Consider the following 15760-nt stretch of genomic DNA (forward strand, 5'->3'; position numbering starts at 1 on the left):
AACTACCCTTCAAGGTAGGTGCTATTATCATCATTTTACAGAAAAAAACTGAAGCTTAGAGAGATTAGGGGGTTTGCCTAGGGCCATATAACTAGTAAGTGCTTGAGGTGGGATTCAAACTCAGGTCTTCCTCATTCTAATTATGCTAGCTTCCTATTAGATGTTGTTGTTTATCCTTCATTCTCAAAGGGGACCATGATATCTGAGTGATGTCATGACTTGGACTGAATTGGATTTAAGTGAGGAAGGGCTGTGCAAGGTCAAAAGCCTCACTCTCTCCTCCAGAGCCATTTGGGTCTAGTCCCAAGATATATATCAGGATGAGTGGAGATGGCCCCAGATGTTTAAGGTAATTGGGGTTAAGTGACTTGCTCAGGGTCACACAGCTGATAAGTGTCTGAAGTAAGATTTGAATTTGACTCCAGGGCCAGGGCTCTATCCACTGTACCTCCTAGCTGCCCCTTCCTATTAGACAGAGATTGGAGGTTGGATTAGACATTAAAAAAAAAAAAGCAAGCTTCCTCCTACCTTTTGTTTTTCTAATTTTGCAACTACTCAAGGTCCCTTTAACTTAATGATGTTTATAAGTAGTGTAGGACAAGATGATTTTCCTCAGTTCTTTTTTTTCTCTTTGTGTTATAAGAGATTTAATTTACTTCATAGTTTTGGATTCAGTACAGCTGACTTAACCTAATCTTAATACCCTGATGTGACACATACTAAAGGCAGGAATGTTGTGAGCTTTGGTTAGAACAGGAAACACATTGAAAAATCCCAGAATCTTTGAGGAGGCAAAACAATGCAAAATATTAAGGATGATCCCTGATCATTCAAGGATTGCTTCCCTGTTTGTGACTCGTAGAGCCATTACTGACAACATCATCCTTCTCCCATGAAAGGACTCTGCTCTTTTACATTTTAGATCTGCTGCTTTCAGAGGGAAAGGGAAAATCAAAGCAATCCAACAAACATGTATTAAGCACCTACTATGTGCAGGGTCCTATCCTGAGGCTTCACTGTGGTGTGGAGGTGACTTTAGAGCCTCCAAGTCAAGGATTCTTGTTTCTGTTTGGTTTTTTGGGGGGGGAGGGTTGTTGTTTTTTGTGTGAAGCAATTGGGGTTAAGTGACTTGCCTAGGGTCACACAGCTAGTAAGTGTCAAAAGTGTCTGAGGCCAGATTTGAACTCAGGTCTTCCTGAGCCCAGAGCCGCTGCTCTATCCACTGTGCCATTTAGCTGCCCCTAAGTCAAGGTTTCTTGATCCTTTTTATGTCAGATCCCTTGGGAAGTCTGGTGGAAACCTATGGAGCCATTCTCAGAAGAATATTTTTAAATGCATAAAATAAAATACATGGGATTATGAAGGAAACCACTTATATTGAAATATAATCTATAGACAGGACTTCAATCACATGGCAACAAATCTAATAGGTACAGTAATTTCAAAGCTGTGATAAGCATGGACAATATTTTGAGATCTCTAACAACTGTAATGGGATTGGAAAGGATCTGTGACTTTTACCGGTAACAAATTCAAGGTGCTGTTAATACTATTGTGTTTTATTGCCTTCGTTCATAATATAAGGAAATGATTAATTTAAGTTAGGGGGTAGAGAAAATAAATATGTAATTTTTTCCCATCCAAGTTCACAAGACCCCCCTGAAATCTATCAAAGGCTTTTTGGGGGTCCATGGAATGCAGGTTAATAAGCCCTTTCCCAAAGTTATGGCACTAAGATACAATCTTTGGCATGTCCTACATAATAAGAAACAGTCAATGACGCAAATGATTTGGAAGGCTCAGACAGGCCTGATGACAGATTGTCTAGAAGTCTGCTGACTTTCAGATGGGAAAAGGAGCCAAACATTCCTCCGACCACAGGCCTTTTATCCCTCTTTTCCTGCTGGGTGCAACATGTCACATGAGGGGAGGTGGCAAGGGGCTGGGGCAGGTATCTTCTATCTGTCCCAAAGCAATGACTTCCATCTGTGCTAGGACAAGATAACTGCCCCATCTCTCAGCCTGGATGTGCAAAACTTCTAGTGCAAAGAGGAGAACTATTTCTTTGGACCTCAGACATTCTATCTCCTGCTGCACCTGGCCTTTGAAGGAAGAAGAGCAAAGGTGATGAGAATATAGACTTCTTTCTCCTGCTGTGCAGGTTTTCCTTTCATCTCATACTGTTCCTGTTCATACCTAACCTCCACTCTTTGGAGGTAAGGGGAGTACTGAAGTAGGACCTCCCATCTGATCATCTAACTCCGTGCTTCCCATCTTGTTTCCAGCCCAATCTCTAGCTTTCTTTGGGAAGTGAAGCAGCACTTCATGATGAACATTCTCACACCTGGTCTTACTTTTCTCATCCCAGTAATTCCAAATACCTGTAAGTCATCATCCAAACCTCATTCCTTACCCTCTTCTTTTTAATCCCTTATTTCCATCCTCCTCAACGTTCTCACTCCAGAGTTCCAACCACACACTACCTGTGCCCTGTGGAATGCTGATTCCATAAGCAACACAACCTCAACTGGGCCTTCACTGATGCTAGGCAATCCTTCCTACCTGCCTTCTCAATTCACTATCCCACTCTCCAACATCTCTCCAGACCTTCCCATTCCTCCTCAAAGCTCTCACAACTTCCCCACCCGCATGCTTTCAACTGAGCTTTTCATATTTTATAGAAAAAAACCTGAGATTATTCAACATGAGAGCCCTCTTCCTCATCTTATATGATGAGCTCATAGGCTTCCTGCCCCTATGTCTTCCTTCTGCCCTGTCTCACATGATAACCTGGTTTCCTCTTACCTTTTTAGACTTATACCTTACTCTCTGCCATGTACTATTTAATTCACTGACTCTGGTTTCTTGACTGTCCCATGAACAAGACGCTCCATTTCTCAGCTCAGTGCATTTTCTCAGGCTGTCTGCCATGCCTGGAAAGTTCTCCTTCCTCACGTCTGCCTACTGGTTTCCTTGGCTTCCTTTAAGTCCCCGTTAAAATCTCATCTTCTACAGGAAGCCTTCTCCAATCCCTCATCATTCTAATCCTTTCTCTCTGTTTATTATTTCTTACTTATCCTATGTATAGTTTGTATAGGGAAGCTAGGTGGTGCAGTGGATAGAATGCCAGTCCTAGAGTCAGGAAAACTAGAGTTTAAATATGGCCTCAGATACTTACTAGCTGTGTGACCCTGGATAAGTCACCTAACCCTATTTGTTTCGGTTTCCTCATCTGTAAAATGAGCTGGAAAAGAAAATGACAAACCATTCCAGTATCTCTTCTAAGAAAATCCCAAATGAGATTGTGAAAGAGTCAGAGACAAATGAAAAATAACTTGACAACAATTTGTACATATTTGTTTGGTTGTTCCTCTCCCCATCTCCATTAGATTGTGAGCTCCTTGAGGGCAGTGTCTGTCTATTGCTTCCTTTGTATTCCCAGTGCTTAGTACAGTTCTTGGCACACAGGTGGTGTTTAATAAATGTTGATTGATTGATTGTAGTATGAGGACCAGGGAAGCTGGGTAGAGGAAAGCTCCACCAGAAGGTTGGTTATCAGGTGAATTTTGACTCTTTTTTTTCCTTCACTGTATCAGCTCATGAAACTTACTGCTAATTCACAGAGGGGTTGAATTGAACTGAATTGAATGAAACTTTCTGCTCAATCATAGAGGGGCCCTAATCGACACCAGTGGAGGAAGTTCCCATACCAATGAAATTGTTCTTGCCCTAGAGTTTGAGCAGAGTAGAAGGTTCTAGGTACTGGCAATATAAGGATGAGAGATGACATAGTTCTTGCCCTTTAGGAGTTTATAGTCAAGTCTATTTGGGGGTGGGGAGTGGGATAAGACTTGAACACAAAAACTATGAGTACGGAATTAAAAACATTCATAGGTGAAGTCAAGCAGAGTATTTGAAATTCAAGGATTATTTCTAGTTAGAGAAAAAGAGGGAAGGCTTTTTAGAGATAGTGGTACCTTAAAGGAGAAAAGGCTGCCAATAACTGTAACCGGTTCACTGTTGGTGACCGCTCTTTCCCATGGAAAAGGCTTTGCTGGCCCCTAAATCACTCATTTGACAAAATCTAGGCAACGAATAGTGGCATGGACTTGTTGCTCCTTTCTCCTTTCCCCTGCCTTCTAAAACGGTGAAATGAGGAGCAAAGTTACAGAGCAGAGGGAGAGAAAGCACAGTCACACTGGTCAGTTTTCCCAAATTTGGTGAGGTTCTCCCAGAACCTCTGACAGACTCACAGTTTTACCTCTTAGTGGCTATGCGAAGAGTCGATGGGCCACCTTGTGGCCGCCTCTAGGAAATGCCCCTTTCCCAGGAACTCAGCATCCAGGGGAAAAGGGGACTCAATTTAATTCAAAATTCATCAAGCATTTATTAGACACTTACTATATGCAAGACAGCATGCTAGGAACTGAGAATATGAAGATAAGAAGAAAAATAATCCCTACCCTCCAGGAGCTTAAATTCCAATGGGGAGAGAAAATAATCCAATGTCATTTGATTAGAGAAAGAACACTAAAAACTAGGTGAAAGGCTTCTCATGAGATGTGACACTTCATTTGAATTTTGAGTGGAACTAAAGATGCTAAGACATGGAGATGAGGAAGGAGGACATTCCAAGCATGCAGGACAGTCTGTGCAAAGGCACAGAGGAGAGAGATTTGAAAGCTGAGTTTGGCAGACAGTGTTTGCCATTGTAGCTGGCAAACAAGGAGTAGGAAATACTAGCATAACTGGATCATAGATCTGTATGAAGGAGAGTAAGGTGAACTAAGTCTGGAAAGCAAGAGTGTAAAGGGCTTTAAATGCCAAGTTGAGTTTGTATTTCGTCCTGCAGGCTACAAGAAACCAATAAAGATCTTTGATTAAGGGAGTGATGTGGTCAAACCTGTAAAATAATCTAAACCTGTAAAAATAATCTAGCCAAGGCTAGATTATTTTAGTAGCTATGAGGACTTTGGTTTGGGAGGGGAGAGACTGAAAGCAGGGTCTGTAAGTAGAAGGCTGGAGCCATCCCCTAGACTGAACTGACTCTGACTCTAACCCTTATCAGGGTCTGCCTGATCAAGAGTTTATGAGTGGAGATAAGGGGATAGATGTGAAAAATGTAGAAAATGGAAGGAGGTGAGAGGCAAGGGTGGGTGAAGAGGAAGAACAACAGTGCTGTCACCCTCCTTTCCCCACTCTCAACACAGCCTGGCGCAAAGCCTTATCCAATGTCAATATCCCAAATTGGCAGATCCATTTCCCACCTTGGAAATAGCTGTTTTTTAAGATTATGGGAAAGAACTCAGTCTGCATATTATATTACCTAACTTGCTTTAACAAGTGGTTAAATTTGGCTTTGATTGCTGTGCCTTTCACCCTGAATAGTCAAGGAGGTAGGGTGGTACAATGGAAAAACCAGCTAGATTTGGAATTAGAGATCTTACTGGATTCATATCTTAGCTACAACAATTCACCAATTAACTACATGTGTGTGACAGTGAACAAGATACTTCACCCCTCTTGGCCCCAGTTTCCTCATCTGCAAAATAAGAACATGGGACTAGGTGATCTCTAAGGGACCCTCTACCTTCTAGCTCTAAATATGTGATCCTTAAGAGCAGACTGGTGCTTTTCCCTGTATTGTGCTGAGTGTCTGAAGAGCTCTTCTCACTTCTCTCTCCCCTCTCACCAACTCTACCTTGACTTTTACACAGGGCAGGGCAGTGGACTTCGGGACAGGGGTTTACATCAATATAGGCAGACGATTATCCAATGGCCTATAAAAAAAAGTAAAATTTTAAGCTGTAATGTGGAAAAACCTGGATTCATTAGGGCATTTGAAAAATCGTCACACACTAGCATTAAAAATGGGCTGTATGGTATTGAAAGAGCCTTGGTGTGGGAGCCAGCGGACTTTGGCTCATTTGCCACCTCTGATGCTTATTACCCATGTGACATTGAAAAGGCATTTAACATCCGTGGGCCTCAATTTCCTCATCGTAAAATGAGGGGACTAGATTGGATGGCCTCTGAGGACCCTTCCAGGTTTGGATCAACATTTATTGAGAAACTATATGCAAAGCACAGCACTGGGTGCACTGTGTTAAGAATACTAAGACGTACAAGATGTGATCCAGCTGGGGAAAGAGTGTGCACATAGAAGATGATGAATTATAGTATAAATCAGTATATAAGCATGTTTTTGAAATCAGCATATTTCAAAGGCCAGTCAAACCCAGCAGGGAGGCTTTAGGGTTGTTTTGGCGGGGGAGTAGTTTGGAGACTTGGAATAAATATCAAGAAGCAAGAGGAAATTTCCACCCAAACTGGAGCTGCTAGTAGGGTATGGGCTGCAGGATGCCACTTTTATAAAATTTAAAAATATATATTCTAAACTTGGCATTCATCAACAAAAATATTCAAATATATAAACAAGAATAGAAAACAATCATATATGAAATTATAAATCCCATTATATTTTTCAAAAAATGTATAATTAAAAAAGTTTTTGTTTTGTTAAAACAAGCATATGTTATTGTTAACAACATAGCAACAAAAACGATCTGTTTGCTTCCATGTCCCTGTCTAAACTTTTTCTTTTTCTGGATTTTGTTGCTTTGAATATTATTATTTTACATTGTGATAGTCAATGTTTATGTTATTTTTCTGACTCTTACATTTATTTGACATTACTTCATTTTAAGTCTTCCCATATTTATTAGCCTAGCCTTTTGCTTTATTTATTTATTTATTTATTTATTTTTTGGTTTGTGCTTGTGTTTTCACTGCTGTAGGGATTGAGAAAATTTCTTTTACAAGTGAAAATAGGCAATTATTCTACAAATTGTAGTCTTGGGCAGTTGCCTAGGTTCACTGAAGAGTTAAATAACTTGCCTAGGGCAGCTAAGTGGCACAGTGGATAAAGCACCAGCCCTGGATTCAGGAGGACCTGAATTCAAATCCGGCCTCAGACACTTGGCACTTGCTAGCTGTGTGACCCTGGGCAAGTCACTTAACCCTCATTGCCTCACCACCACCCCCCCCCCCCAAAAAAAAATACTTGCCTAGGATGATACAACCAGGAAGTATCAGACAGATAGGACTGGAGCACAAGTTTTCCTCAGTCTGACCCTGGCTCTCTATCTACCACGCCATGCTTTCTTTTTCTTTGTTATTCTAATATCTGTCATTTCTTATGGTGTAATAATACAACATGGTATATAAAAGCACAGTATATATATATATATATATATATATATATATATATATATATATATATATATATATATAATATTTTTTTTTTAGTGAGCCAATTGGGGTTAAGTGACTTGCCTAGGGTCACACAGCTAGTAAGTGTTAAGTGTCTGAGGCCGAATTTGAACTCAGGTACTCCTGACTCCAGGGCCGGTGCTCTATCCACTTCGCCATCTAGCTGCCCCAAGCACAGTATATTTTGCCATGCTAAAGAGTTTCACAGCTCTTGTCATTGTGGGTAATATCTTCTAACAGAGCTTTGTAGAACAAAATATGTCCAATTATACAGGAGCAAGGAAAAAAGTTGGAATCTATGTGGAAAAGCAGCATGGCATTGTGGATGGGGCCCTGGATCTGAAGTCAGGAAGACCTGGATTTAAATCTAGTCTCAGACACTGTGCAATCCTGGACAAATCATCAAACCCTCAGTGTTCCAGGCAATGTATAAGTTAGATTCAAATTGCAGATCTGCCTGTGTAGATAGAGATTTCCATGCTGATTATTTTTGGCCCAGCCTAAAAACCCCAAACCACAGCATTTAGTAGTTTTAACCAAATGGATTTGTTATCTTATTCTTCAATGATATAGGAATGAAGGAAGGAAATGAACATTTATTACATGCCTGCGATACACCAGATACCATACTTCAGTGCTTTATAAATATCTCATTTGATCCTTACAGCAACCCTAAGAGATAAATACTATCATGATCTCCATTTTATAGTTAAGGAAACTGAGGCAGATCTAGATTTAAGTGATTTGTCCAAGGTCATACAGCTTTTAAGTGTCTGAGGCCAGATTTTAATTTAGATCTTCCTGATTCCAAAACCAGTGCTCTATCCTCTGCACCATCTAACTGTCTCTACATATAACAATGCATCCATCCGTAGCTGCCCATCCATAATAAGACTCTTGCCTGTGTCCTCCCATAAATTCAGCATAGGACACTCAACCTTCTCAGGGTCTTCCTTGATTTCTGTAAACAGCATGAGAGTTCCATTGTCACACATGGACCTGTTAGCTCTTCCTATTTGTGAAATGTGCTTGATAATAGCATCTGTCTCCCAGGGTTGTTGTGAAGATAAAATGAGATTATATTTATTAAGTGCTTCGTAGACTCCAAAGTGCTATATACATAGTGGCTGTTATTAATATCATTAGTAATCAGAATGACTATTTGTTGAATTGAATCTATTCCAACCTATTCTTTATACCTAGAGTGATTAAGTGACTTAAAACAGGTCATGTAGATGGCTGGGACAGGATTCCAACCCAAGTCATCTAACTCCAAATGTACCATTTACAGATTTATAAGTGTTTTATGGAAACAGTTGATCATGGCAACAAACTCCAAACAGAAGCTTTCAGTGGGCTTGCCCCTTATTAAACTTATTTCCCTTCCCCAATATGATTCAACCCTTCATCTCCACTGCCTTGGTCCAGACCCTTATTACTTCATGCCTGGATTACATCAAGAGGTTAATTTTCCCATTTCTATTCTCCTTCAATAATAATCAGTTCTGTATCTACTGCCAGATTAATTTTCTCTAAATATCACTTATATACTTTTAACTTCCCTACTCAAAAACCTTTAATAGCTTCCTTTTCTTTTTTTTTTTTTGGTGGGCAATGAGGGTTAAGTGACTTGCCCAGGGTCACACAGCTAGTAAGTGTCAAGTGTCTGAGCCTGGATTTGAACTCAGATCCTCCTGAATCCTTTATCTACTGTGTCACCTAGCTGCCCCTCCCTTTCCTTTTTAAAATAATATTTTATTTCCTCCAGTTACATGTAAAGACAATTTTGAACATTTTCAAAATATTTTGAGTTACAATTTTTCTCTCTTCCTCAGTCCCCTCCCACCTAACACAATAAGCAATTTGATATAGATTATACATAGTTAATCATACAAAACATACTAGTCATATTGTAAAAGAAGAAAAAACATGAAAAGTATAGATAGTAAAAAAAGAGTTGGTTTTGATCTGCATTCTGTTCTTTTTTCTGGAAGTGGATAGCATTTTTCATCATGAGTCCTTTTGAATTGTCTTGGATCATTGTATTTCTGAGAATAGCTAAGTCATTCACAGTTGATCATCATTCAGTATTGCTTTTACTGTGTATAACGTTCTCCTGGTTCTGCTTACTTCACTTTGCATCAGTTCATATAAATCTTTCCTAGCTCCCTGTTTTGTTTTGTTTTGTTTTGTTTTGTTTTCTTTTCTTTTCTTTTTTCTTTAGTGAGGCAATTGGGGTTAAGTGACTTGCCCAGGGTCACACAACTAGTAAGTGTTAAGTGTCTGAGGCCGGATTTGAACCCAGGTACTCCTGACTCCAGGGCCAGTGCTCTATCCACTGCGCCACCTAGCTGCCCCGCTCCCTGTTTTCTTACAGCATTAACTCTGTTTTTCTCCATATTGTTTCTAAGACTCTGCAAAACCTAAACCCAATTTATTTTCCCATTTCCCAATACTTATTGTCTTCTGTAGATGACAAATTCTGTACCATGGTTATTCCCAGTTCTCTAATTTTGCTCACATTATTCCCCATGCCTGGAATACTCTCTCATTTCTTTTCTGCCTTTCCAAATCTCTTCATCCTTCAGAATATAGCTTATATTGCCCCTCCTAAGAAATCTTTCATCACTACTCTGGCTCTCATTTGGATCTCTTTCCTCTGAATTTCTACTGTATTTCTTTTGTATACTTTCTAATCATGGCACTGCATTAAATACTGCTTATCAGTTATTTGCTTATTCTGGCATGATCAGCATTTTTAGCCCTCTAATATACTTGTGGTTTTATTTCATATAGCTATAGTTGTGAGGTTTTTGTCATTATTTTTCCTTGTTCATCTCAGTTCATGATTTTTAAAAAATCTAGTGTAAATATCATCCCAATTTGATACGGATTCTCTCATGTTTCATGGGAATGGCAAGTTCCAGGCCCCATTTTGTGTGGTTTATTAAGTTTATTTTTAATCATGTTTTGAATTTTTGGCTAGCTCCTTAAAAGTAGATTTTTACACATCTCCCCTTTGGCTAAAGAAGTTTTCTTTCTTAAATTATCTGGGCTCCAGTTTTCAATGTTCATTTGAAAGCCTTAATTCATTTGGGATATACCATATAGAGCAAAAATAGATTTTAGCTATTGTAAAATAAAATAAATATGAAGTGATTTGTTTGTACTGTCCCCCTGTACTTCTTGGAAAAGGCCTTTCTAGACATTATACAACCAAAGATGTTTTTGCTAAATGTAATTATTTTTTAAATTTCAAGACAATTTTGTCAAAAAATGAACCCCTTACGTCATTATGTATTGGGATCAAAGGTTCAAAGGGGTGGCACTTTACATGAACCCTGCTGTTGATATGAAGACATATGTCACTTCTTTTCTATGAATAAATTGCTTCATAATTAGGGCTTAAAGAAAGGATCATAACCTCATCACCGAAAATTTCATTTGTATCCTTAGATGGTTCCATTTAATTCAATGAAGTAATACAGGAGAAGACTTGATCATGAAGAGCCAATTAGGGATAAAGACCATGAAAATTGACATATTTTGTCTTTTCAGGATTATAATGCTATAATAATTTTTACCCAAATGTACTTTAAGAATCTATCAGAATATCTAGCTAATTGACTAGGTACTAATTTTGTTAAACTATGTTTATTGCATTACTCGAACAGAGACACTAATACAATAAAATAATAATTGGAGTTTTTCTGATGCGCTTTGTTTTTAGCCTCCACAGCAATAAGTTGTGAAGTTTTCTGGGAGAAGGATCCTAACACACATATTTGCTACCAATTCAATCTCTTTTCCATTCTGTCTTGGAGTGAAGCCCATTCTTCATGCAAGATGCAAGGAGGTGATTTACTAAGTATCATGGATGGGGCAGAAGAAAATTTTATAAGGCGTAAGTAGATAAATGGTCTATATTTATATCCCCCCAATTAAAATAACTGCTGTTAGTAATGAAGTCCATTTCATGCAAAACCATGCCCATAAGACTAATGTGGAGATGAAACAGGTTTTTTGTTTCTATCAGAAGTGGTTTTCCTATTATCATGGAGTTTCATACTACTTATTATCCCACTTGGGTACTCTGGGAAACCATCCTCACTTTCTTCTCTGAAAATCAAATTGTAAATAGGGTGACCTTGTGGCAGGAAGATTACCCTTGGGTAATCACAGATGTCCATTCAGTAGAGCAAATTTCCATTTACTTTCTCAATAGAAACTTACTGAGTATGTGCTATGTTCAAAACCTTGTGATAGGTTCTGCAGGGCCCATTAGATAAATGTCATATGAGGCCCCTGCCATCAAAGATGGCCAGATCTAAGATCTAGCTGGGGACAAACAAACATATATGAAAAGTAATTACCAATAACAAAATGAGATAATATGCAATGTCACAAAATAATGAACAATTATGGTAAGTGCTACAAGTTATAGTTACATTTGTCTAGAATATATTTAATTTTACTATGACAAAAAGATGGTAGAGCACTAGACAATAGTGATTATTTCAGCTTTTACTGGGCTGGGCTGTGCACAGAGAGATTTTGGTTTGCACTAATGTTTAATGCTGTAGTTGACTAATAGATAAAGGACAATTACATTTTCACTCTGGTTCTGAGCAGCATAATTAAGCCAAACGTAGACATTGAAATTTGGTCCTATTTATATCGTGTAAATGTAAATATTATTTATATCTGTACTCATATTGTATGTTACTCAAAGAAGTGTATAATAGTATCTCATAATTGTTGTAAGCTTAGAAAAATTAATATTTTAATATTTAATTGAACATACTTGAACTTTTAACATGTAAAGACCATTTTTTGCAAGCCTGTCATATATAGAGTACTGTGCCAGGTGCTAGAAACATGAGATAGGGTTTGAAATAAGTAATCAGTCAACAATTATTCATTAAGTCAGTCAATGAACATTTATTAAAACTCCTACTATAATAAAAAAAAAGACTCCTATTATGTGCTGGGAACTGTTAAGTGCTAGGAATACAAAGAAAGGAATAAACCCAGTCTCTGTACTGAAGAGAGCTCACATTATGTGAGATCCTTGAGAGCAGGGACTGTCTTTTGCCCTTCTTTGTATTTCTAGAACTTAGCACAGTGCCTGGCACATAGTAGGAGTCTTGATAAACGTTCATTGAATGGCAAACATTCAAATGGGGGGAAAACATGCATAGGTATATACAGACAGAAAGAAATACAGTGTAGATGGAAACTAATCACAAAGAGAATGCACTATCAGTTGAGGGAGGGTAGGACTATCAATGCCTATAGAAACTAGGATTTGAGCTGAGTCTTGAAGGAAGCCAGGAAAATCAGAAGGAAAAAAAGCATTCCAAGAATGGAAGACAGCCAGTGCAATGGCATTTAGGAGATGAATTGTTGCATGTGAGGAATATCAAGTAAGCCAGAATGGTTGGAGCATAAAGCAAGTAAAAGGCAATAAAGTGTAAGCCTCTGGTGTCAAACTGAAAAAGAAAGGGATTCCTGCAGGCTGCAAGAAAAGCACAAAATTAACATCATCTGTGCTTTATTGTATTTTATTGCATTTTTATTTATTTTGTTAAACATTTTCCAATTACACTGGCTCAGGCCTCATTGCAAAGTTTTGCAGACCCAGTTTAACTCCTTTAGTGTAAGGAGACTGGAAAGGAGGGGCTAAGTAAATTGTGAAGGGCTTTAAATGCCAAACAGAAGAGTTTTATGTTTGATCTTGGAAGTGATCATAGGGAGCCACTGGAGTTTATTGCATGAAGGAGAGGGGGTGACGTGGTCATACTTGGGCTCTAGTAAAGATCACTTTGGTTAGTTAGGTTTTTAGTAAAAATCCCTTTTGGTTTGGTTAGGTTAGTTTCTTGCTTTATGGAATTTAAAATTTAAAAATAGAGACTCTAGGATTTTTCACTTTATTATCAATAATGTACATCTTTTTTCCTTCCTGTTCTCCATTATGAACGTGGTACCTTTCAGATGCCTAGTGTGCTGTTGAAAGTAATGCTGATTAATCAATTTAAGAAGGACACAGTGCATTATTTACGTTACCCTGTCATTAAGTAACTTGGCAGGGTACTTCCCATGTGTACACTTTTCTGTTTTTATTTTGTGTGTTCAATGTTAGCTCATATCAAGTTTAAGAAACTTCTCTCCTTGGTAAAATGGGGCTCACCTTTCTCCTGTAGTGTCTTTTGACATAATCCTATGAACATCTCTTACCACTATGTCTCATAGGGAAGGCCTCATTCTGCCACCTCACACAGTGGTAACATTTATCATTGGTGTCTTGTCTTTGGGGTTAACCTTTGCATTAGAGCCATAATCATGGCAGGGGAAGGAGAAAGAATTCTCAGAAGATCTGACCCCAAGGATGAGAACAAACCCAGGGTTCTGAGAATAAAAGCCTACAGACTGAATTGAACATCATCAGGAAAACTTCTTCCCCAATGGGAGTTATCTAAAGTCCTACATAGTTTCTCCCTGTAGTTGTCTCTCATTCTGTGTATCAGTACCCTCTGCCTCAGTATCTGTCAATATCTCACCTAACCATGATCAACTCTTAAGACCGGAGCTCTTGCCCTTGATCCATAGCTAGCCTACCCTTGGCTAATCCCCTAATACTCTGATGTATGCAAATTGGCTGATTTTTATTAGAACCTTGATCAGTCACCTAGTCTGTCACCTAGTTTTTAAAGAAACAAGTGCTCTTATTCTTAAACCTAACAGTATCCTCATTCCAAATGCCATTTGCAGTCATCAAAAACTAAACGCGGAAAAAAACCAAAAAACCAAAAAAACCTCTTAAAGGCGATAGTCACATTTGAAAACTTTTGTTAATCACTGTTGTTTTCTCCAAGATGGTGAAAAGCACCAGAAATCAACCAAGGCATTCCTCAACACTGTTTCATAGTATGCCAGATTTTTGTCCAAATGAGTTTCAAATGTCACTTTGAAGTGAATATACAAAGCAATACAGAATGTTCAATTATCAAGTTGAAACAGAGACTTCACAGTTTGGTAAATCAAATATTCGTACCACCTGCTTTGATCTAAGGTGACATTTTTTTTTTTTATCTTAGAAGAAGCATTTGGGTGACTTGTACGTTGAATTTTTAAATTTATGATTCTCTCTAAAGACTTTGTGATAACACTTAGGATCACAGATGTAGATTTGAAAGGGACCTTAGATTGCAATCTAGCCCAACCTCTTCATTCTACAGATGAGAAAATTGAGAAACAGAGAGGTTTAACGATTTACCTGAACTCAGACAGGTAGTAAGTGACAGCCCTAGGAGTCAAACCAAGTTCATTTGGGTTCATTCCCTCTGACACTTAGACAGTAGGATCAGGCTGGCTGAGAAGGACATGGATCAGCCCCTCTAAGAGTTCATCTAGCAAAGGAAGGGGTACCTTGTAGCTTCTCCAAGTTAGATGTGCTAGAGATTAAGTCTAGGGAGATCAATCAAGGCAGAGAAGAGAAGGCACTGTACATTCAGGGACATGAGGGGTCCTGTGTGTAAGAGGGCTGGAAGCAGGATCCCAGGCTTAGGATACTGGAGAGGGGAGGGAAAGATCGATTCTTTTCAGGAATACAAATCAGAGTCCAGGGAAGAGTTCAGAATTCAGAGAGAAGGCTGAGTATGAAGCATGGGGCACCACCAAAACAAATGAACCTTGAGATTGAGCCAGACACCTTTAGAGTGGGTTTGGGAAGGGGGGTGGAGTACGCTTCCATATATGTACATCAGCATCCAAAATCTGTCTGGCCTTTGTTCTCAGAACTGCAGGTTTATTCCTTTGTGCTCAGAACTTTTAAAGGCTTCTGGCTCTGTCTCTCTGTGTCCCTCCTCCCCTGCTCCTCCCTCCTTTTCTTTCTCAGCTCTAGCACCACTTTCTACATGAAATCTTTCTTGATGTTCCTCTCCCCTCAACCTCTAGTATCCCGTTTGTTTGTTTGTTTGTTTGTTTTTTTGCGGGGCAATGAGGGTTAAGTGACTTGCCCAGGGTCACATAGCTAGTAAGTGTCAAGTGTCTGAGGTCATATTTGAACTCAGGTCCTCCTGAATCCATGGCTGGTGCTTTATCCACTGAGCCACCTAGCTGCCCTCTAGTATCCCCTTTCTCTAGATTACATTTTATTTATTTTGTATGTATTTATGTATGTATTTATTTTGTATTTACTTGCAAATCCATACATCATAACTCTCCTTACAAGAGCAAGGCCTGTTTCACTTTTATCCTTAAGTCCTCAGTGTCAAGAGCAATGCCTGCCACACAAGAGGCATTCAGGAAATGTTTGTGGAGGTTCAAAGCCTGCCTGTGACATGTACTAGTTGTGTGATCCTGGGCAAACAACCTCTCAGGGTCCAATGCAATTATGTCCATAAGTTGCAGAGAAATGACTGATTTGTATTGTTAAAAGGAGCTTCTTCATCAGGAATCCCCTATGTCAATCATAAGTCAGGCCCCC

The 15760-nt window shown here is 38.9% G+C and overlaps 1 protein-coding gene across 1 annotated transcript in view; it reads left to right on the top strand.

The window, feature by feature from the left end:
• Positions 1–15760, top strand: part of PLA2R1 (phospholipase A2 receptor 1) — a 161726-nt gene that overhangs the window by 54299 nt on the left and 91667 nt on the right. Inside the window, exon 4 of the mRNA XM_043996789.1 lies at positions 11003–11176. Coding sequence (XP_043852724.1) covers positions 11003–11176 — 174 coding nt within the window. The remainder of the gene's footprint in view (positions 1–11002; positions 11177–15760) is intronic.

The sequence above is a fragment of the Dromiciops gliroides genome, chromosome 3 (assembly GCF_019393635.1).
Source record: "Dromiciops gliroides isolate mDroGli1 chromosome 3, mDroGli1.pri, whole genome shotgun sequence".
NCBI lineage: Eukaryota > Metazoa > Chordata > Mammalia > Microbiotheria > Microbiotheriidae > Dromiciops > Dromiciops gliroides.